Source organism: Pithys albifrons, chromosome 25 (assembly GCF_047495875.1).
Source record: "Pithys albifrons albifrons isolate INPA30051 chromosome 25, PitAlb_v1, whole genome shotgun sequence".
Taxonomy (NCBI): Eukaryota; Metazoa; Chordata; class Aves; order Passeriformes; family Thamnophilidae; genus Pithys; species Pithys albifrons.
The window spans coordinates 5,038,919-5,060,928 of NC_092482.1; the positions used below are offsets into that span (position 1 = coordinate 5,038,919).

The 22,010-nt window shown below is 53.7% G+C and overlaps 1 protein-coding gene across 1 annotated transcript in view; it reads left to right on the top strand.

Annotated features, from left to right (window-relative positions):
• The first annotated feature begins 1,248 nt into the window (after positions 1-1,248).
• The window catches only part of SCN4A (sodium voltage-gated channel alpha subunit 4), a 41,958-nt gene continuing 21,196 nt past the window's right edge, over positions 1,249-22,010 (top strand). Inside the window, exons 1-14 of the mRNA XM_071577263.1 lie at positions 1,249-1,548; positions 2,617-2,735; positions 3,685-3,774; positions 4,420-4,548; positions 4,675-4,766; positions 6,361-6,702; positions 8,375-8,438; positions 10,279-10,420; positions 11,267-11,479; positions 13,935-14,099; positions 14,318-14,441; positions 15,132-15,370; positions 18,531-18,704; positions 20,343-20,699. Coding sequence (XP_071433364.1) covers positions 1,282-1,548; positions 2,617-2,735; positions 3,685-3,774; positions 4,420-4,548; positions 4,675-4,766; positions 6,361-6,702; positions 8,375-8,438; positions 10,279-10,420; positions 11,267-11,479; positions 13,935-14,099; positions 14,318-14,441; positions 15,132-15,370; positions 18,531-18,704; positions 20,343-20,699 — 2,517 coding nt within the window. The 5' untranslated portion in view covers positions 1,249-1,281. The remainder of the gene's footprint in view (positions 1,549-2,616; positions 2,736-3,684; positions 3,775-4,419; positions 4,549-4,674; positions 4,767-6,360; positions 6,703-8,374; positions 8,439-10,278; positions 10,421-11,266; positions 11,480-13,934; positions 14,100-14,317; positions 14,442-15,131; positions 15,371-18,530; positions 18,705-20,342; positions 20,700-22,010) is intronic.

Genomic DNA, 22,010 nt, shown 5'->3' on the forward strand with positions numbered 1-22,010 from the left:
GCTGCTGTGCCTGACCCTCTTGTGACCATCATTAGCACCCCCCTTACCCCTACAAATGGTGACCCCAACACCCCTCCAGATTGTCAGGGTAAGGCAGATTTGTGGTGGTCAGAGGTGGCAGAGACAGACTCAGGCTGCAGTCTGATCAGAAGGCTTGCACTGAAAACAAAGGACTTTACTTTTAGTTACAGCTTCACTTCTATCAACTCTTTTATATAAGGTGCCAGCACACTGTTGGTTAGTTAGTTCTCCAGGCACACACGGGAAGATCCTACTGGTGACAAGGTATCCCACACTGTACAGGTGGCTCTCTGGTCCTTAAGGGTGCACTTATCAGTCACCTCAGACCTTGGGAGATCCACACACACATTGTCATCCCCTACACCAGATGAGTATCCTGTGATTCTGAGAAGGACCACACGGGATGCCCCATCTGCGAGTGACCCCCTTCCTGCAAGCCCAACATTCCTGCAATAAGCCTATTCCCATGATTTGTGGAATAAAGACTCTCTATCTGATAAGGTTATAGAGAGGTACATTTATTCAGGGCCCGGGTGCAGGGGGGAAGCTCCTCCAAAACATGCAGCCCTGGTCGAGTTAACAACTTGTTTATATGCAAGGAAGTTATACATAGTCATTATTTCTTTATGCATAAACATTTTCTTAGAAAAGGCAGAGTTGTTATAATGAGTTCTAAGAACTGATTTCCATCTTCTCCCCCCATGCACCTCCTTCTTGCACCTCCTTCTTTCCTCCTGGGAATTAGGGGCGAGGGTTTCTGGTGGTCTTTGGGGGTGAAGTTTGTGGTTTTCTTCACATGTCTTTTTTACCTTTGGCTCAAAACTGCCCCAAACCAGATCTGTTGGCAACTATAACCAGTGTAATTGGCGAATTTCTCTAATTATCCTGGGGGTTTGGACATATCTTCTGATTTATCTTTGGTGTCCAGTCTATTTTAGTCAGTATAAGAAGTCCTCAATGGCCCTTGGTGTAGCAGCTTCAAGGACAGGTCCTACACATCTGTACCTTATGATTGTTGCCATAGGTTAAGCTACTTTATATAAAGTCATTTTTATAATAAGTATTAAGCAAATTCTATGATAGATGTATCAATTAATATCATATCAATCAATAAGGATAAGCCCCTCCAATCACCCAACCCCCCCCCGAGATCCTGCCCATGACCCTGAGCAGGAACACCCCGAGCCCCGTGCCCGGAGGGTTCTGAGCCGCGCTGTGCCCGCAGGCTGGGCACAGGCAGCCCGGAGGCAGAATGAGAGGATGGCTGGTCTGCTGCCAAACATCCCTGGCCCCGAGAACCTGCGCCCCTTCACCCCTGCCTCGCTGGCCGCCATCGAGCAGCGCATGGCCGAGGCCGAGGCGCTGCGCATAAAGAGGCAGCACGTGGAGATGCCCGAGGAAGAGGAGCTGAAGCCCAGCAGTGACCTGGAAGCCGGCAAGAACCTGCCCCTCATCTATGGTGACCCACCCCTGGAGCTCATCGGGACCCCCCTGGAGGACCTGGACCCTTTCTACAAGGACAAGAAGGTGAGGGGGTAATGCAGAGGATCAAAGGACCCTGAGACTGGCTCAGTTAAAACTTGGTTGTAACAATGCCAAGGTCATGGGTTCAATCCCCTGTGTGGGCCATTGACTGAAGGGTTGGACTCGATGATCCTTGTGGGTCCCTTCCAGCTCAGAATAGTCTGTCTGTGATTCCCAGTCTGTCTCTGATCACATGATCACCAATGTGGTTTTGGTAGAATGCCCTTTACTGACACACTGCAAGAGGTTTATATGGGGTCAAAGCTACGTGCTAATTGGCTACAGTAATTTTCACACCACAAAGCAACATTTCCTATTGGTTATAGAATAAATTAAAATCACAGAATCACAGAATTGATTGGATTGGAAAAGACCTCCCAGATCATCAAGTCCAACCCTTGGTCCAACTCCAGTCCCTTTACCAGATCATGGCACTCAGTGCCACAGCCAAGCTCAGCTTAAAAACCTCCAGGGATGGGGAATCCACCCCCTCTCTGGGCAGCCCATTCCAAGGCCTGAGCACTCCCTCTGAAAAGAATTTTATATTCCATATCTCACAAGTCCAGTGTTTTGATAAAACATTTTAACAGTTCCCAGGTGAATCTCAAAAGTTCTGTGAGAAACTTTCAAGAGTTCTTGTGTGAAAGTCTGGGGAGTTGCTGTGTGAACTCCTGGGGAGTGATTTCTTCTTTACCACTCAGCAGCAGCTGTGCCTTTGTTTATTCTTTGCTGGGAGCTGCTTCAATCTCACCCAGTCCATACAGTCACATGACCATTTTCTGTAAGAAATCCCTTTACAAAGGGCAGAGCTTAGCCCATGGGTAGATTTGGTGTTAGATGTAAGTCCTGAGAAAAAGACCAAAGCAAAGACCTTTCCATGCCCCAAGGTCTTCCCTTGGTTATCCACAGCCCCACACTGTGGTTGCTTCTCCCTGTTCTTGGGAAAACTCCAAGCCTTTGGAGGTCTAAACGTGCATAAAGGACTCTCCTCTAATGGCAGCACTTGCTCTGTGGGTGTTTTGGGGATGGGCAGGAGGGTTAATTCATCTCTCTCCTCTCTGTTCTCCACAGACATTCATAGTCCTCAACAAGGGAAAGTCCATCTTCCGCTTCTCAGCCACCCCAGCCCTCTACGTGCTGGGGCCCTTCCACCCCATCCGCAGGGGAGCCATCAAAGTGCTCATCCATTCATATCCTTGATCCCTGAGGTGCTGCCCCACGGGTCAATCCCTGGGGCTCAGAGTGCAAACAGCCCCGGGAGAGGGCCCAGAGAAGGGGTTCATGGTGGTGTGGGGAGGAAACCTCCAGGACCCTCTGCCCAAGCAACCAACGCTTTAGGAGTGGGGGCTTGAAGGCTTTGGGCACCAAGAGGCTTGATTGGAGAAGGGAGGAATCAGTTTGGTTGGAGAAGGGAGGAATCAATTTGGTTGGAGAAGGGAGGAAATCAGTTTGGTTGGAGAAGGGAGGAATCAGTTTGGTTGGAGAAGGGAGGAATCAGTTTGGTTGGAGAAGGGAAGAAATCCAAGTGATGGAGTTTCCTAGGAAGAGACTGAAAGTCTTGGAGGTCCAGGAAGAGAAATGTTTACAGGCCAGGGGATCCTGTCCCAGTTGGGAAGTGGGTGAGTTGAGGAGCAAAAAGGATGATTTGGGAGAGGAAAGGCAGAGGAACCAGGACACTGCAGTGCAGGGGAGGAGACAACTCAGGCAGTGCTGGGGGTTTGGTGTGAGATAAGCAGAGATGGAAAGGCAGAAAAGGACCCCAAGAGTAAGAGGGGCACTGGGGTGGGTGGGAAGGGATCCCAGGAGAGCAGCAGGGGCAGCAGGGGTTGGTGGCCAGGAGTGGGGGAGAAAAAGAGGGAGTTTTTGTGGCAGGGAAAGCTGCATCCTGGGGTGATGGAGGAGAAGGAGCACAGAGGGCAGAAAGGGAGGCAGAGCCAGCACCGGGGAGATGGGAAGGGCAGCAGGAAGGAAGGGAAGGGGCCAGGACCACACATGGGAGCAGGGGGTCTGAGGGGAAAGGGTGGGCACAGGAGGAGCAGGTCAGGGTGAGGGACCGAGGTGGGTGCCAGGACAAGAGGGGCAGAGGAAGAGGAAAGATCCAGGCAACATCCACAGCATTTCTCCTTGACCAGGTTTTAAATTATTCAGCATGTTCATTATGATCACGATTTTAACCAACTGTGTGTTTATGACCATGAACAACCCCCCGGCGTGGTCCAAGATGGTGGAGTAAGTCCCTGCAACCTCCCCCAGCCATGGGGGCCACCCCAGCTTGGCCACCCTCGGGAAGGACAGGACCAAGGCTGAGAGAGGGGCATTGGGAGCCAGGTGCCCTTCAGAGCAGGAGAGGTGTCACTGGGAGGTGCTGGTGGCCCTCCTGGTCCCAGAAGGGATGACCACACTCTGCATTAGACTTTGCAAAGAGTAGGAGTGTTTCAGAGCTGCCAAAATCTGATGGGGTCCCCATGACAGGAGACCACTCACTGCAGAGCAGGTTGAGTTGGGTTAGCAGTGACAGCCTGTAGAGGGTGAGCAGATCCACCTGTCCAAGGAGCATGGACAACCCATCCCAGGTGAGAGGGGGAAATCCAGCATTTCCTGCTGTGGCTCTCAGCAGGGCTTTATGTTGGGACATCAGGAGGGATCAGAGGTGTTGCAGAACAGTCACCAAAACGATGAGCACCTCAAAATGTCCCAACTTACCTCATGAGGTGAAGTGAAAACCTCCCCCAGCACTGAAGAGCCCCATAATCCCAGCAGTCCCCCAAACTCAGCTTCCCAGGGTGGTCCTGTTGTCAGGGGTGGACAAAATCTCATCCTGAGCTGGCCCTTGGACCAGGAGGAGCATCTCCTGAGTCACTGCTCCTGTTCCAGGTATGCCTTCACTGGGATATACACCTTTGAGTCCCTCATCAAGATCCTGTCCAGAGGTTTCTGCATCGACGACTTCACATTCCTGCGCGACCCCTGGAACTGGCTGGACTTCATGGTCATCTCCATGGCGTGAGTTTGGTGGGGTGGGGGAGGACAGGAGGTCTGGACACTGCCCCCAGAATTTGGGGAGAGGGGCTGAGAAGCAGGGTGAATGCCTGGCAGACCCCTGGAGCCCTTTCCTCTCCTGTCCTGCAGCTACATCACCGAGTTTGTGGACCTGGGGAACATCTCTGCTCTCAGGACCTTCCGTGTCCTCCGTGCCTTGAAAACCATCACTGTCATACCAGGTGGGACTTAAAGAAGGGCCTTCCCCTCCAGGTCTTCCCTTGATCTCAGGTATTCCCACCCTTCACAGCAATTCCTTGTTCTTTTGTCAGCTCTAAGAGAAAACAGAGGAATTGAGGCATTAAATACTTACAATTTTCCAGAAAATTCAGGTTTTGGGTTGTTTGGCAGCGAAAGGCCCTGATGAGGCAGAGATTGTTTTTAGGGCTCCTTGGAGATGCCTTAAGGGGGTTTGTGCTCACAGTGGGTTTATGGGCTCCATAAACCACATCACTCAATTCTTGCAGCCAAGTTGTCCCCACTGCTGGTTGTTCTGGTGCTGGGTTTGAGATATTTAGTGTGGATTAGTGCAAGAGCCACGTGGGGAGTGTTTAATCTCAGCCCAAACACCCTTCCTGAGATGTCAGTTATCTCTGATGGCTGTTCCCCAGATCTGATACCATTTCAACACCCTGCTTTGGTACCATCTGATGCAAACCCACAGAAAGGATCACTCAGACCCCTCGAAGAAACACGAGATTGAACTCAAAATGATAATTCCTTGTGGTGAATAAATTCTCATGTCCCTGAGGCCTCCAGATCTTTGGAGTTCACATGTGATTGGTTTTTGTCTCCACCAAACAGGCTAAAAATTGCATTTAGCAAAACATAAGCTGCTGCTTCTTTCAGGAATGACATCCCCCAGAGGCCCTGCAGAAATAGCAGTTGCAAAAATAAGCTGGTTGAGAAGGGCTGACCTCGGTCATTTCCCAAAACAGACAAACCCTTGGAGGACGGGGTTCTACCTAAATAGTTTGGGGAGTGAGGAGCTGGCATGGTGAGAGGGCTGAAAATCATGTCTTTGGGGAATTGCCTTCATGGGATCTGTGCTCAGAGATGCTTTGGAGATCAATGTTGGGATGTCCCAGCATCACCCATGTAGACCTTGGGTGATGGGAACACCATCCTCCATGGAAAAGGGCCAGTGAGGATCTCCTGTGAGCCTCCTCTGTGAAGGAGACAGTGATGCTGGGATGACAGATGAGCTAATCCAGATGCTTAATGCAGATGTTGCTTTGTACCTTCACTTGGACATGCTGAGGATTCTCCAGCTTGAAGGGATCAGGATGGAGGGTCTGGCTGAGCTTCTGACCACCCAGGGGACAGCAGTTCATGTGGTGTTGGACCACAGAGGCTTTTCTGGAGGTGAAAAGAGGTGCTCAGCATCATCCAGTGGGGCCAGCAAAGAGCTTCTCCATATGCCACCGTAGTGGTTTGGGCCAAAAAAGGCCAGATGGTGGCATTTGGGGAAAACAGAATGTCCAAAGGAACTGCCAGGCTGGGGTGAGCTCCCGAGGTTGGGATGGGGAGGTTTGGCCAGCAGAGGTCCAGGGGTGATGGGCTTGGGGGAGGGTTTGTGCTGCCCAGCATTGTGTGGGGACAGAGGGACAGCTGGGATGGGACATGGGACACAGAGCTGGGGGCCTGAACACATGAGAGGGGAACTTGGTGATGCCACATGTCCCCATCAGATCCAGCACCTTCTGGGAACACCACAGCACATCCCCCACAATTAACAAACGAGCAATTAGCTCAGTAGCGACACCTCCTCCCCAGGGCTGAAGACCATCGTTGGGGCCCTGATCCAGTCGGTGAAGAAGCTCTCAGATGTCATGATCCTCACAGTCTTCTGCCTGAGCGTGTTCGCCCTCATCGGCCTCCAGCTCTTCATGGGCAACCTCCGGCAGAAATGTGTGCGGTGGCCACCCCCCAACGGCACCTTTGGGTGGGACCTGGCGCTGGACAACGACACGTTGGACAACTCCACATTTTACGACTTCATGGATGACTTCACGGGCAACTTCACCGGCAACTTCACCGGCAACTTCACCAGCAACTTCACCGGCAACTTCACCGGCAACAACACCTTTGATTTTGAGGCCTACATCAGTGATGAAGGTAAATGCTCTGTGACCACCACCCTGGTTTGCTCCTCTCTTTCCCTGCTCTCCCTGTGCCAGAACAAGAGTTTGCTCACATGGATCCTCCTGCCACGGTGCTTTGCAGGGAGATGTGCCCGGTGGGTTAAGCAGGTGCTGCACACACACAGGAGGGACAGATGGGATCGAATCCTCCCTGACAGGGGAAATGGGGTCCATCTTGGCAAGCTAAACTGCTCCAGAAAGGTTCCACCACAGAAAGGATTGGATGAACCACTGTCTCCATCTCTCACTTGCAAGTCAGGGCACAATCTCCCATTGGGGTGGTCACAGCAGGGAGACCAAAACCTCCCAGGGGCAAATGGGACTTTGGGTGGAAAACCAGAGGGAAGGATGCAGGAGTGACATTTCTCACCCACTTTCATTGCTGCATCATAGCTGGGTCCTTCCCCAGGCACCACAGTGTCCAGTGAGCAACACCACAACAACCACAGGAGAGGAAGGAGGGAGAGGTGGCACCACTACAGGACCTCAGACAGTCCTCTGGATTTGATACTTTCCTGCCCTTCCTTTGAAAATTTTGGCCCAAACTGGGATTTTTTGTTTGTTTGTTCTTTGGTTTTGAGTTGTTAAACACCATGAAAATGTAGAAATCTCAGAAACTCCTCCTGGCAGAGCTGCAGGATGGCAGGATGCTCCACAGGGATGTTCCACATCTCATCTGGGGCACTCAGCAGAGCTCAGAAGGTTGGGTTATGTCTCAGCTGAGTTGTTTGGCCCAACAAGTAGCTCTGGCATTAACTACAGGAAGGCTTTTGGTAGAGTGCAAATTCAATCTGTAGGGTCTAACGAGCACGGTGCAAAGAGCAGCAGCTCCCTGAGGCCATGTGGCTGCTCCTGGGGACATGGCCAAAAACACAACCCTGGAGCTGCACAAGCAGGAAATCTCCTGGCTGAGCCCATGTAGGATAAATAAAAGCCTGGTGGCAGGAAGCCAGGCAGAGGCAGGGATGCTTTGAGGAAGCTCCAGAAGGCCCTGTGTGGCTCCCAGGAGGTCAGGATGGGATCCAGCTGCCCTCTGCCATGCCCAGGGTGGGTATCTCCAGGTGTTCCTGGGGGCAGGTGGCCTGTGGTGGCACTGCTTGGCAGCTCCTGTGGCTCTGGGTTTGCACTGGAGCTGCAAGGAGGAGCTTTCAGAAGCCCTGGTCTGTGAGCAGGGTGGGCTTCCCCACCAGGGAGGGCTTGGTTGGGGTGGAGCAGCAGGAGGAGGGCAGAAGCCATGGAGCAACAGCAGTTTCCCAAGGTCTTTATGGAACTTCTGCCATCCCCAGTGCTCGGTGCTCCCTGGGAATGTCCTGCTTTTCCCAGGAAAACAGGCCAGCCCTGTCCTTTGACCACATGTTGACCCACTTTCCCAGGAGGCCTGACCTTGGCCATCTCCAAAGCTGTTCATGGCCTTGGGACTCATCTGGTTGGGTTGATGAAACACCACCAAGAGCCCTCTGAACCAGTGCCAACAAAAACAGCAAAGTCAGAAGAGATAAGCCAATGTCCAATGTTGGGATTCAATGAAATTGTCTGGGATTCATGGAATTTCCCTGACAGCAAGCTGTGAGCAAGAATTTGAAAGTTGATGCTTATATTTATCTATTTATTTATGCTTGTGTTTTGCTCTTTCCCCACCTGCAAAGCCAATTTCTACTTCCTGGAGGGAGCCCTCGACGCCCTGCTCTGCGGGAACAGCAGCGACGCTGGGTGAGTGCTGAGGGCCCCCCTGGATCCCTGGGAGGGGATGAGGGAGCTGCTGCAGCCTGTGGGACCACTGATGCTTGGGATGGGACAGGGTTGGGGCTGGGGATGTGGATCTGCAGGTGAATGGTCCAGGAATCCTAAATGGATCAACTTAGGTGGGTATCGGTCTGGGCATCCCAATGGTATCAGCTTGAGAGGGGATGGATCCAGGCATCCTGAAAGGGCATCATTCCAGGCATCCCAGCTGTATCAGTTATGGGGGGTATCAGCCCAGGCATCCCAACTGCATCAGTTTTGGGGGGTATCAGTGCAGACATCCCAACTGCATCAGTTTGGGGAGGAATTCTTTGGAGCATCCTGGTGGAATCATCTTGAGGGGATATCGGTTTGGGCACCCTGACGATACCACCTTGAGGGGAGTGTGGTCCAGGTACCCCAATGGTACCAGCCTTGGGGAAGGTGGCATCAGCCCAGACATCCCAACTGCATCAGTTTGGGGAGGAATTCTTTGGAGCATCCTGGTGGAATCATCTTGAGGGGCTATCGGTCTGGACATCCTGACTGTACCACCTTGAGGGGAGTGTGGTCCAGGTACCCCAATGGTACCAGCCTTGGGGAAGGTGGCATCAGCCCAGACATCCCAACTGCATCAGTTTTGGGTGGCATCAGTCCAGACATCCCAACTGTATCAGTTTGGGGAGGAATCCTTTGGAGCATCCTAATGGAATCATCTTGAGGGGATATCGGTCTGGACATCCTGACTGTACCACCTTGAGGGGAGTTTGGTCCAGGTATCCTGATGGTATCAGCTTTGGGGAAGGTGGTACCACTCCAGGCATCCCAACTGCATCAGTTTTGGGGGGTATCAGTCCAGACATCCCAACTGCATCAGTTTTGGGGGGTATCAGTCCAGACATCCCAACTGTATCAGCTTGGAGTGGTATCAATCAGAGCATCCCAATGGTATCGACTTGAGTGGGTATCCATCTGGGCATCCTGACTCTACCAGCCTTGGGGAAGGTGGCATCAGCCCAGACATCCCAACTGCATCAGTTTTGGAGGGTATCAGTCCAGACAACCCAACTGCATCAGTTTTGGGGGGTATCAGTCCAGGCATCTCAACTGCATCAGTTTTGGGGGGTATCAGTGCAGACATCCCAACTGTATCAGTTTGGGGAGGAATTCTTTGGAGCATCCTGGTGGAATCATCTTGAGGGGGTATCGGTCTGGGCATTCTGACTGTACCACCTTGAGGGGAGTTTGCTCCAGGTACCCCAATGGTATCAGCTTTGGGGAAGGTGGTACCACTTCAGGCATCCCAACTGCATCAGTTTTGGGGGGTATCAGTCCAGGCATCCCAACTGTGTCAGTTTTGGGGGGTATCAGTCCAGGCATCTCAATTGTGTCAGTTTTGGGGGGTATCAGTCCAGGCATCTCACCTGTATCAGTTTTGGGGGTATCAGTCCAGACAACCCAACTGCATCAGTTTTGGAGGGTATCAGTCCAGACAACCCAACTGCATCAGTTTTGGGGGGTATCAGTCCAGGCATCCCAGCTCTATCAGTTTTGGGGGCATCAGTCCAGGTATCCCAACTGCATCAGCCTGAGGGGGTATTGATTGGACCATCCCAGGGGTACCAGCCTGAGGTGGTGTCTGTCTGGGCACCCTGCCTGGATCAGCTTTGGGGAAGGTGGCACTGGTCCAGGCATCCCAACTCTCTCAGCCTGGCAGGGAGGGTTCCCCCAGTGCATCCCCACCTCTCCAGGGCTGGAGGGTTTGGCTGGGGGTGCCAGAGGGGCAGTCTGGGGGCTCACCCAGCTGCCCCCACGGCTCCTTTGGCAGGAAGTGCCCCGAGGGGTATGAGTGCATGAAGGCAGGGAGGAACCCCAACTACGGCTACACCAGCTACGACACCTTCAGCTGGGCCTTCCTGGCCCTCTTCCGCCTCATGACCCAGGACTACTGGGAGAACCTCTTCCAGCTGGTAGGCACCACATTTCTGTCCTTGTGCAAAAACTCCCCTTCTTTCTGCCCCTGGTCTAAGATGGGTGAAAAGTCATTGACTGGGAACTTGTGGGTCCTTGTCCTGTGGGTTATGGGGCCACCCAGGGTTAGCAGAGGTGGTGGGTGGTCTCTGAGAGTGAAGTTTTGCAGTGGGGCTGTCAGCTCTGACATGGAAATCAGGGATTTATAAGGGTATTCAGTGCACCTCTGGCTTGAGCTGAGGGAGAGGGTCAGGGGGAGAATTCAGGTCACTTGTCCCTTCCTTGAGTCATCCTCTAGGGAGACACCACAAAACCCACCTGACCCTGGTCCATGGGCTGTTCAGGTGAAAGAGAATCTATGTCTAAGTCTACCTGTGTCCTCTGGAAAGGATTATACCCTGATCCAGAGTCAGAAAAGGACCAGTTTGGCCCAAGGGTGAAGGTGGGAGTTGAGGGACATCAGCCCCTTACAGCAAAACAAGTCACTGCTGAAATATTGTCCCATCTCCACACATGCTCACACAGCCCTTGGGAACCAGAGGGATGTGCTGGGACTCTCGGCTGCTTCCCACAATTCCTAACCCAGAGCCATGGACTGCAGGAAGGTCACTGGGCAATGACCAGCCCTTGGGGAAGATGGGAGCAAAATGTTTTCACAGAATCACAGAATCAGTTGGGTTGGAAGAGACCTCTGAGATCATCAAGTCCAACCCTTAATCCAACCCCACTTTGACTGCTAGATCATCTTCTCCCTATCACAACTGGGAGGGTGTCCCAGTGCAGGACTTTTCCTTGGAAGCATCTCCAAAGCAAGACTGTGACAGCTCTGCCTTCCCTTCCCACAGACCCTTCGTGCAGCAGGGAAAACCTACATGATCTTCTTCGTGGTGGTCATATTTCTTGGTTCCTTCTACCTCATCAACCTCATCCTCGCCGTGGTGGCCATGGCTTACGCTGAACAGAACGATGCCACGATGCTGGAGGAGCAGCAGAAGGAGGAGGAGTTTCAGCAGCTCATGGAGCAGCTGAAGAAGCAACAAGAGGAGCAAGAAAAGATGGTTGGTGGAGAGCTCAGTTGGTTAAAACTTGGTTGTAACAATGCCAAGGTCATGGGTTCAATCCCCTCTGTGGGCCATTGACTTGAGTTGGACTCGATGATCCTTGTGGGTCCCTCCAACTCAGAATAGTCTGTGAGTCTGTGTGAGTGTGGACAAAATTAGGAATCTTAGGAACAGAGGGGGGAAAAGGAGGCAGCAACAAGTGTGGTGGTGACTCCTTCTATGTCAAATCCAAGCATGGGCCCCATTTGGTTCATAGGAAGCAAAGGTAATAATTGAGTAATTATTTTGTGGGTCTCAGCTGAATCAGAAAGCTGAGATACAATCCTGTGGGGGAAGAGAAAGGCTGGAAAGATTTAATTCCCATATCCAAACCCCAGCACAGGGAGGCAGCAGAAGTGCAGCACAGAGGGGTGGTGGTGTTTGAAAGGAGGAGGTGAGGGACAAGGCACCAGAACCAACAATGAATCTCCCTGGAACACATCACCAGCAGGAATCCTGGCAGGGAGCTCGGGCACGGTGCCCTCAGGGTGCCAAGGAGGCACTCAGGGAGGATGGGGCAGCTGCAGCAAAGCTAAATGTGTTTGCAAACCATTTGCTTTGGCCCGGAGACAGAAGAAAGGGCTTGAGAGACCCTGAGTGTCACCAGGGAAGTTCTGGTGCCCTCATGGGAGCCAAGGAAATCTGGTATGGTGGAAAGTGTCGCTGCTCATTGCAGGAGGGCTGGAAATGGATGGTCTTTAAGGTCCTTCCCCAAACCACTCTGGGATTCCAAAAATACCAGGCTGGAAGAGCCCTCCAGCATCATCTGTCCCAACCTTTCTTGGCAAATAATGATCTGGACAAGAGCTATTTGCTCCATTCTATCCCAGGGTGTTGCCTTATCCCCTTTTCGGTCCTTGGGAGGGTCTTTTCAGCACAATGTGCCTCTAAAAACATGGCCCAAACCCCCTGTGATGTCTGATACTGCAGCCCATCTTCCATCTCTAATCACCATTTTGCTCCATGTCAGCAACACCCACAGGAACCAGCCCTGCAAATCTGTTAGTTTGGGCAAAACACCAACTCCCTTCTCGTGCAGAGACACAGAGCAATGTCTGACTGTCTCTAGAGCCTCCCTCCTGCTCTTATCTGTGCTGAGCCACAACATCCTCTGAGGAAGTGGCTGGTTCTTATCTGGCTGCTGCTGTTTGCAGGATGGGGCTGAGCCAGGCAGGGACTCCAGGGCTGGGGGGCAGGCTGAGCAAATTAACCAGGAGTTGCCCAAAGGCTTTATTAAGGGATGTTATTCCTTTATAGCCATGCAGAGAGACTAAAAAAGACAGAGGGAATAAGGCTGAAAGAAATGGGGGATCAGATCTATTTAATACCCCAAGACTGAGTGTGGAAACTGTTGGGTCTCAGCAACGTGCAGTGGGAACAGAGATGTTTCCACCTTGGCAAACTTCCAATGTTAATAGCACTGTAGGAAAAAAAAAGGAAAAGCAAAAAAAAATAGAAAAGAAATAATTTCACTGCAGTCAAAACACAATAATACAACATTTGGGGGAAAAAATAAATTAAATTCTGACTCAGACACTCATAAATTCAGTAGAAGTCCAAAAATCCAGAAGATCACACTTCAGCAAGAGCCTTGAAGGTTTTTCTTCTTTCCCATTTGGGATGAGAGTGTGTTTCAAAGGTTAAACTTTCCTGCAAGACAGAACTGAGAAGGTTTGTGTAGTTTGGTCTTTATAAATTATTCACCCTGACGAAATCTGAAGAGACTTAATTGAGCTGTGCAGAGAGCTCAGTGCAAGTGAAAGGGAAAGGTTTGGAACTGCTGATGAGCTGCTCCAAAGTGGTGTAGGATCCAGAATGGTTTGGATGGGAAAGGACCTCAAAGCCCACCCAGTGCCACCCCTGCCATGGGCAGGGACACCTCCCACCAGCCCAGGGTGCTCCAAGCCCTGTCCAGCCTGGCCTGGGACACTCCCAGGGCTGGGGCAGCCACAGCTTCTCTGGGCACCTGTGCCAGGGCCTGCCCACCCTCCCAGCCAGGAATTCCTTCCCAATATCCCATCTGTCCCTGCCCTCTGGCAGTGGGAAGCCATTCCCTGTGTCCTGTCCCTCCATCCCTTGTCCCCAGTCCCTCTCCAGCTCTCCTGGAGCCCCTTTGGGCACTGGAAGGGGCTCTCAGGTCTCTGGCTCTAAACCCAGCCTAGAACATCCTCCAACTCCAGGGAATCACAGGATTCCAGAATGGTTTGGGATGGAGGGAAACTTAAGGATCCCACCCCTGCCATGGGCAGGGACACCTCCCACCAGCCCAGGGTGCTCCAAGCCCTGTCCAGCCTGGCCTGGGACACTCCCAGGGATGGAAGGGATTATCCCACCCCCTCCCCAGCCTGGTGCCCGTGGTGGGATGGTCCCAGGGGCTGTGGCCAGGTGGGTGACGGGGCCATGGGCTGTGCAGTTGCAGGACAGGCACTCCAGCAGCGATTCCCTGCCCAGCAGTGTGGCCCAGAAGGAGCAGAAGGAGCACGACTCGGACCTCAACAGTGACCAGGACAAGGCAAAGGACTGCAATGGGCAAGTGATCCCCAAGATCACACTGCAGAGATCCGACACAGTGATTGATGTACGTGCTTGGCTCTGCCTCTGCCATCCCCTGAGGGTGCCCACCCTGATAAACCCCTTGGAGGGACAGGCTTGTGCCCAGCTCGTTTTGGGTTGGGTCCTACAAGCCTTCAGCCCACCTGGGGCTCCCACCTTGCACTGTGAGGTGTCTCCACACAACACCCTTTATAATCCCTGCCCTGTCTCTCTCTCTCTGCATCCACTCTCCTCTCCTTCTAGTTCAACCCAACCTTTGATGCAGAGAAACCAGACCACAACCACCTCACTGTGGGCAACCAAGATGGGCCAGGGCTCGAGAAGAGGGTGGGAAGTGCCATCAGTGTCATCTCCAACGCTGTGGAAGGTACATCCCCCCAGCCTGGGGGAGGGCTGGGGGTGCCCTGGGGTGTGTTGGTGGGTGGGGGTTGGTGGTAGTGGCTGTCCCAAATCTCCAGCCCCAGGCAAGGAATGACTCTGGGCCTGGTACAGGGTCAGGGCACTGCAGTGATGCCCAAGCAAGGCTTTTCATCCCAGCTCACTTGGATGATGCCTGGAGGCAATAATCCAATATCTCACACAATTTAATGGGATTACAATTGATTAGAGAAGTCTCCAGGGCCAGCTGGGAGCTGTTGAGGAGCTTCCCATGAGCTGCTGTCTCAATTTCAGCAAAAAAATATCATAAACTCAGCAACCACAGGTTCTCTCCTGCCTCAGGACCAGCACCACACCCTCTGGCCACCCCAGAGCAGTTCCCTTGGATGTCCCTGCAACCTCAGCATGGCAGGGACACCTCAAATTCTGAGAGCAGGACTGGACTCACAGGATTGGACTGATCTGCCTTTCCATCCCTCTCTCATTTGGAGGGTAAAGTCTGCAACATCTCTGTGCCTGGGCATGGGAAGGCTCCTCCTTTTAGTCCCCACATGAAACTCACAGCTGGTCTAGGGCTGGTTCAGGACATCAGAAGTCACTTCCAGTGGGTCAGCACTTGACCAGCAGGGTGAGGACAGGATAGTCCTGCACTGATGCCATTTTCCTTTCCTGCCCTCAGAGCTGGAGGAAGCCCACCAGAAGTGCCCATCCTGGTGGTACAAATTTGCCCACACATTCCTGGTCTGGAATTGCTGTACTCCGTGGGTGAAGCTGAAGGAGTTTGTCAAGATGTTGGTGATGGACCCCTTCGTGGACCTGGGGATCACCATCTGCATCGTGCTCAACACAGTCTTCATGGCCATGGAGCATTACCCCATGACAGAGGAGTTTGAGAACGTGCTGAGCGTGGGGAACCTGGTAGGCAGCTCTGGGCATTCCACCCTTCCCTTCAGAGCCACAGCAGCCCCACCTCCCACCCTGGTGGACAGATCCCCCCTCTGCTGCTGCTGTGACACTCAACCAGTGTGGATTCCTGCCTGGAAACACATCCCTGAGAAAGCACTGCAGGGGTCTGACCACAGAGCCCTGGGCAGGGCTGGACTCCCGGATGGTCCAGGTGAAGGGAACTGAGGTGGGGGTGGGATCCACCATTCCCTGCTCCCCTCCTGCTGCAGCCCCTGCCTGGTTTGGTGCATCCCCAGTGTGGCCATGGCTTTGCAGAGCTGTCCTGAACCATCCTCTACATCACAACACAGGGTCAGCACAACCTTTTAGCAGTCCTGACTGACTCTATGGTGTCGTGATGCTGGGTGGCCACAGGGCAGAGGAGGGGACACTCCAGCTTGTGGGAGCAGACAGGTCCCCACTGAGCAGGCAGCACTAAAAATAATAATAGTCAGGGCTTTTCTCAGTGAAATCACTGCAAATCTGAGCTAGTCTGACCTTATAGGTGTACTGAACACCCAGCTGTGGCTGCTCCTGCTCAGAGCTGGATGGAATTTGCTGGTGGGGCAGTCCAGGAGGGCACTGGTAGTAGTGGGAAATTCATTAAGGGATGGGAGAGGTCCCATCTCTTCTCCTCTCACCTTGCTGTGCTCCAGCACTTGCTGAGACCTCTCTGAGCACAGGCCCTGGAGTGACAGATGCCAGTGCCTGTGCCCGGGCGGGCAGGATGCCGCGCAGCACATTTCTGCTTTGTCTCTGGTTTCACTCAGGAAATACAAGGGGACTAATGGGCTGGTGCTCAAGGCACGGTCCCGCTGCAGGGAGGCTCCCACCCTTCCCTCGGGCCAGGAGCCCGTTCTGGCTGGGGATGGTTTGCTGGGAAAGGGCCAGGTAGGGATGGGAGCAGGAGGAGCAGCTCCCGCGGTTTCCCCTCAGATTTCCTGTCTGTGCCAGAGCTTAAAGCTGCAGTGCTGCTGCCTGTCTCAGGAAGGCTGAAGGGACAAGAACAGGGATCAGCTGGCAGCAGCAGGACAGGGGACAACTGCGGGCTGGCATTCAGAGGGCACGTGGGGACTGTCCCCTGGGGTGCTGGAGCAGGAACAGGGCAGGGGACATTGGAGGATGGCATTCAGAGGGCATGTGGGGACTGTCCCCTGGGGTGCTGGAGCAGGAACAGGGCAGGGGACATTGGAGGATGGCATTCAAAGGGCATGTGGGGACTGTCCCCTGGGGTGCTGGAGTAGGAACAGGGCAGGCACACTGGAGGATGGCATTCAGAGGGCACGTGGGGACTGTCCCCTGGGGTGCTGGAGCAGGAACAGGGCAGGGGACATTTGCGGGCTGGCATTCAAAGGGCATGTGGGGACTGTCCCCTGGGGTGCTGGAGCAGCAGCAGGACAGGGGACATTTGTGGGCTGGCATTCAAAGGGCGTGTGGGGACTGTCCCCTGGGGTGCTGGAGCAGGAACAGGGCAGGGGACATTGGAGGATGGCATTCAGAGGGCATGTGGGGACTGTCCCCTGGGGTGCTGGAGCAGGAACAGGGCAGGGGACATTGGAGGATGGCATTCAAAGGGCGTGTGGGGACTGTCCCCTGGAGTGCTGGAGCAGGAACAGGGCAGGGGACATTTGTGGGCTGGCATTCAGAGGGCATGTGGGGACTGTCCCCTGGAGTGCTGGAGCAGCAGCAGGACAGGGGACATTTGTGGGCTGGCATTCAAAGGGCATGTGGGGACTGTCCCCTGGGGTGCTGGAGCAGGAACAGAGCAGGGGACATTTGTGGGCTGGCACGCAAGCAGCACGTGGGGACCATCCCCTGAGATGCTGGAGCAGGAGACTCCCTGCGGCCCCTCCTCCCTGCCCAGTGGAGGCAGAGACCAGTGTGTCCCAACACCACCCACACCCAGGGAAAATCTGCCCCCGGGCCCCTCTGCACATGCTGTGTCATGGAATTGCATCAGGGCTGGTAATTGTCACATCGCTGAGCCCTCTCTGGAGTAACGTGATAATTCACAGAGCTGTTGTAGTCCCAGGGAAGGAGTAATGTGTAAAATCCACATCAGCTGTCACAGGGCTCAGGGAGGGGTGGGGTGGCCCAGCAGCAGCCCAGTTCCCAGCAATGGACATCTGGGACTCACCACACATTCAGAAGGGGTCCCTCTGCCAAAGAAACCTTTATGTTTAATTTCCACCTGCCAACACACATTTTTGTGTCCCTCCAGAAGCAATGACTCAACAGTACTCCCAGTCTGGCTTCACCAGCCACACTGGGCAGGAGCTGGGGAGCTTGGTCCCACCTGAGACTGGAACTAAAGGGGCAAAATAGAATCATAGAATCACTTGGGTTGGCAGAGACCTCCGAGATCATCAAGTCCAACCCTTGGTCCAACTCCAGTCCCTTTACCAGATCATGGCACTCAGTGCCACGGCCAAGCTCAGTTGAAAAACCTCCAGGGATGGGGAATCCACCCCCTCTCTGGGCAGCTCATTCCAATCCCTGAGCACTCTCTCTGCAAAGAAGTTTTTTCTGCTCTCCAACTTCAATTTCCCCTGGCAGAGCTTGAGCCCATCGTGCCCCCCTTGTCCTATTGCTGAGTGCCTGGGAGAAGAGACCAACCCCCACCTGGCCACAACTTCCCTTCAGGGAGTTCCAGACAGTGCTGAGGTCACCTCTGAGCCTCCTCTTCTCCAGGCTGAACACCCCCAGCTCCCTCAGCCTCTCCCCACAGCACTTGTGCTCCACTCCCTTCTCCAGCCTCGTTGCTCTTCTCTTCTCAGTTGGGTTGGAAGAGACCTCTGAGATCACCAAGTCCAACCCTTGATCCAACCCCACTGTGATCACCAGCCCAGGGCACTCTGTGCCCTGGGCTGGTGATCACAGTGGGGTTGGATCAAGACATGGTGGATTCTCTGTCCCTGGAGGTGTTTAAGAGGAGACTCAGAGCCACATCCAGTCCCTTCTCCAGCCTCGTTGCTCTTCTCTGGCCCCGCTCCAGCCCCTCAATCTCTTTCCTCAACTGAGGGGCCCAGAACTGAACACAACACTTGAGGTGTGGCTTTGGAAATACACCACAGAAGGGAGGTGTTTCCCACCCTGACCTCTCCACCAAGTGACAAGGTGCTGCTTCCCACAGGTCTTCACAGGGATCTTCACAGCAGAGATGGTCCTGAAGCTGATTGCTCTGGATCCCTATGAGTATTTCCAGCAGGGCTGGAACATCTTTGACAGCATCATCGTCACCCTGAGCCTGGTGGAGCTGGGCTTGGCCAACGTGCAAGGGCTCTCCGTGCTCCGCTCCTTCCGCTTGGTACGTGCCAGGGGGGCTCTGAGTGCCCGGGGGTCGTGGGTGTGATGGGCACCAGGGTGGAGATGGCTCATCCAGACTCCCTTATGGTGGTCACCAACTTGTCCCCTGCTAAAGATAACACTGAGAGTCAAGCTGAATATTTAGGAAAGGCAGAGCCTGTGCTCTTCCCAGAGCACTTAACACCACCATCAGGCCCAGCATCACTGGCTGGGTGAGGGAGGGGATTGTCCTGCTCTGCTCTACACTGGGGTGGTCTCACCTGCAATATTGGGGCAGTTGGGAGGGACACAATGGGAGGAAGAGATTGAACTATTGAAGAGCATCCAAAGGAGGAACACAGGTGTTGCCTGAAACGTCTGTGAAAAAAAGACTCCAAGTCAATTTTAGATAAGAGAGCAGTGGCTTTAATGAGCACCCATTAAAGGCTCATCCAGGAATACACATCAACACACATGCTCAGACTCTGATTTCCATGGTTTTTGTAATACTGTCCACCCAATCCCCACTTTACACACCTCTCAGTTCAACCTTGTCCTGCCCCAGGCCCAATCCCTCTGATTTGAGTCTGGGGGAGATTTGGGACCCCTCGCTCCTCATCTTCATCTTCCTCAGCACACACAGGACTCCTGGAGCTTTTCCAATGTTCTGCCTTCTGGGTCACTCTGTCACTGTTTCTGGTTTGTGTGGAAGGCCTTCTGATATTCTTCAGCCTTCTACCTTAAAGAGAAGTCTAAATAGCTAAAATTTGAGGCACTGATATGGGATGGAGGTTACAATCCTTAAACACTGAACTTAACCTGTTAGAAATGCTACTACACTTAAATCTACACTTTGCTACGGTTACAGTACTTCTAAAATCTATAAAAATGTAAAAAATAAAATAAAAAAACCCCTATGGCATGATAGGGAGGGGGAAGGGCCTGGAGGGAAACCGTGTGAGGACACTGAGGGCACTTGGTGTGTTCAGCCACATGAAGGTCTGATTGCAGTGTCACAGCCTTGCTGACACCTTGTGACAGTGACAGCCCCACCAAACCAACATCTCAGAATCACAGAATCACAGACTATTCAGGGTTGGAAAGGACCCACAAGGATCATCAATCACAGAATCACAGAATTGATTGGGTTGGAAAAGACCTCTGAGATCATCAAGTCCAACCCTTGGTCCAACTCCAGTCCCTTTACCAGATCATGGCACTCAGTGCCACGGCCAAGCTCAGCTGAAAAACCTCCAGGGATGGGGAATCCACCCCCTCTCTGGGCAGCCCATTCCAATCCCTGAGCACTCTCTCTGCAAAGAATTTCTTTCTCATCTCCAACTTCAATTTCCCCTGGCAGAGCTTGAGCCCATCGTGCCCCCTTGTCCTATTGCTGAGTGCCTGGGAGAAGAGACCAACCCCCACCTGGCCACAACTTCCCTTCAGGGAGTTCCAGACAGTGCTGAGGTCACCTCTGAGCCTCCTCTTCTCCAGGCTGAACACCCCCAGCTCCCTCAGCCTCTCCCCACAGCACTTGTGCTCCAGTGCCTTCAAGTCCAACTCTTATGTCAATGGCCCATTACAGGGCATTGAACCCCTGACCTTGGCATTATTACAACCAAGTTTTGACCAACTGAGCTGATCTCCTTGCTCCCCACAGGCGAGGGTCTTCAAGCTTGCCAAGTCCTGGCCCACCCTCAACATGCTTATCAAGATCATCGGCAACTCCGTGGGCGCCCTGGGCAACCTGACGCTGGTGCTGGCCATCATCGTCTTCATCTTCGCCGTGGTGGGGATGCAGCTCTTCGGGAAGAGCTACACCGAGTGCGTGTGCAAGATCTCGGTGGACTGCACTCTGCCCCGCTGGCACATGCACGACTTCTTCCACTCCTTCCTCATCGTCTTCCGCATCCTCTGCGGGGAGTGGATCGAGACCATGTGGGACTGCATGGAGGTGGCCGGCCAGACCATGTGCCTCATCGTCTTCATGATGGTCATGGTCATTGGGAACCTTGTGGTGAGTCTGGGAGCTGGGTTGGACCCTTGTTGGAAGGTGGGGGGCAAGGGCAGGGGGTGTCGTGGAGTGGGGACAGAATCACAGAATCACCGAGGTTGGAAAAGACCTCTGAGATCATCCAGTCCAAACTGTGACCCAGCACCACCTTGTCAGCCAGACACATCCAGTCTTTTCTTAAACACCTCCAGGGATGGTGACTCCACCACTTCGCTGGGGAGCCCCTTCCAATGTCCAGTCACTCCTTCAGTGTAGAACTTCTTCCTAATGTCCAGCCTAAACCTCCCCTGGTGCAGCTCAGCTCGACCGTAGGGCTGGTTGGAGCTGAACAGGAGCATTGGTGTGGGGCTCCACCTCCCCCGTGGGCCTGGTGGGACATGCTGTGTGTCAGCTCTGTGTGAAACAGGGTGAGAAGTGATTTCTGAGGGACCTTCAGCTGAAACCACATCAGGAACTGAAGGGGAAACAGGCACGGAAAACAACGACAGGCTTTAGGCAGAGGCAGGAGCAACTCCAGGACACAGCAGAGCTCAGCTTTGAGCTGCCCATTCTCCTCCACTTGGCTTTTCAGGCTTTCCTCTCCTCTCCTCTCCCTCCCCTGCAATGAGGGATGGGGTCAGTGCTCTATCCAGCCCATCACAGGGCTGGTCTTTTTCTCCAGGTGCTTTCGGCAGCAGCCCCCACTCAAGGCTCTTGCAGACCCCCAACATCCCCAGCTCTCCCCCCAGCCCAGGAGGTCTCTGGGGATGCACAACCCCTCTGCACCTCCTTTCCCAGGTCCTGGTGACCCCCAGCTCCTCATGCCCCCCCTGCCCACCGCCCTCCCCGCTAACCCAAGCTGCTCACTGCCTGTCCTGCAGGTTTGCAAGTTCCAGGCGAGCGTGAAATCCTTTCTAAACTTGGTAACCCGCTCGCTGGCAGCTTTGAAGCTTGTTTTGCAGCCTGCGTGGGCCCTGCTCTCCCTCCTTGAGGAGCAGGGCAGGGGAGGGAAGCGCCGCCTGCCCGACTCGCTCCTGTTACTTGCCGGGGTTGTGTAAGCCTTTTGGAATTCGCTTTGTAAAACTATCTGCCCGCGGAGCTGCTGACGCCTCCGACCCCGGGGCGGCTGGCACAGCCCTCCGGAGGGGTGAAAGGAGCCCCAGGGAGAAAGGCAGAGCACCCCATGGCTTGGGAAAAGGACTGAGTGGCTTGGGGTGTTCCCCTCTGAGGCAGAAAGGTGGGATTTGGGTGCTGCTTGGCTGTCCTGGCTCATGAGAGGTATTTGGAGCTTTGAACTGGTATCCAGAGCAGGACAGACCTCGCCCCGGGGTGTTC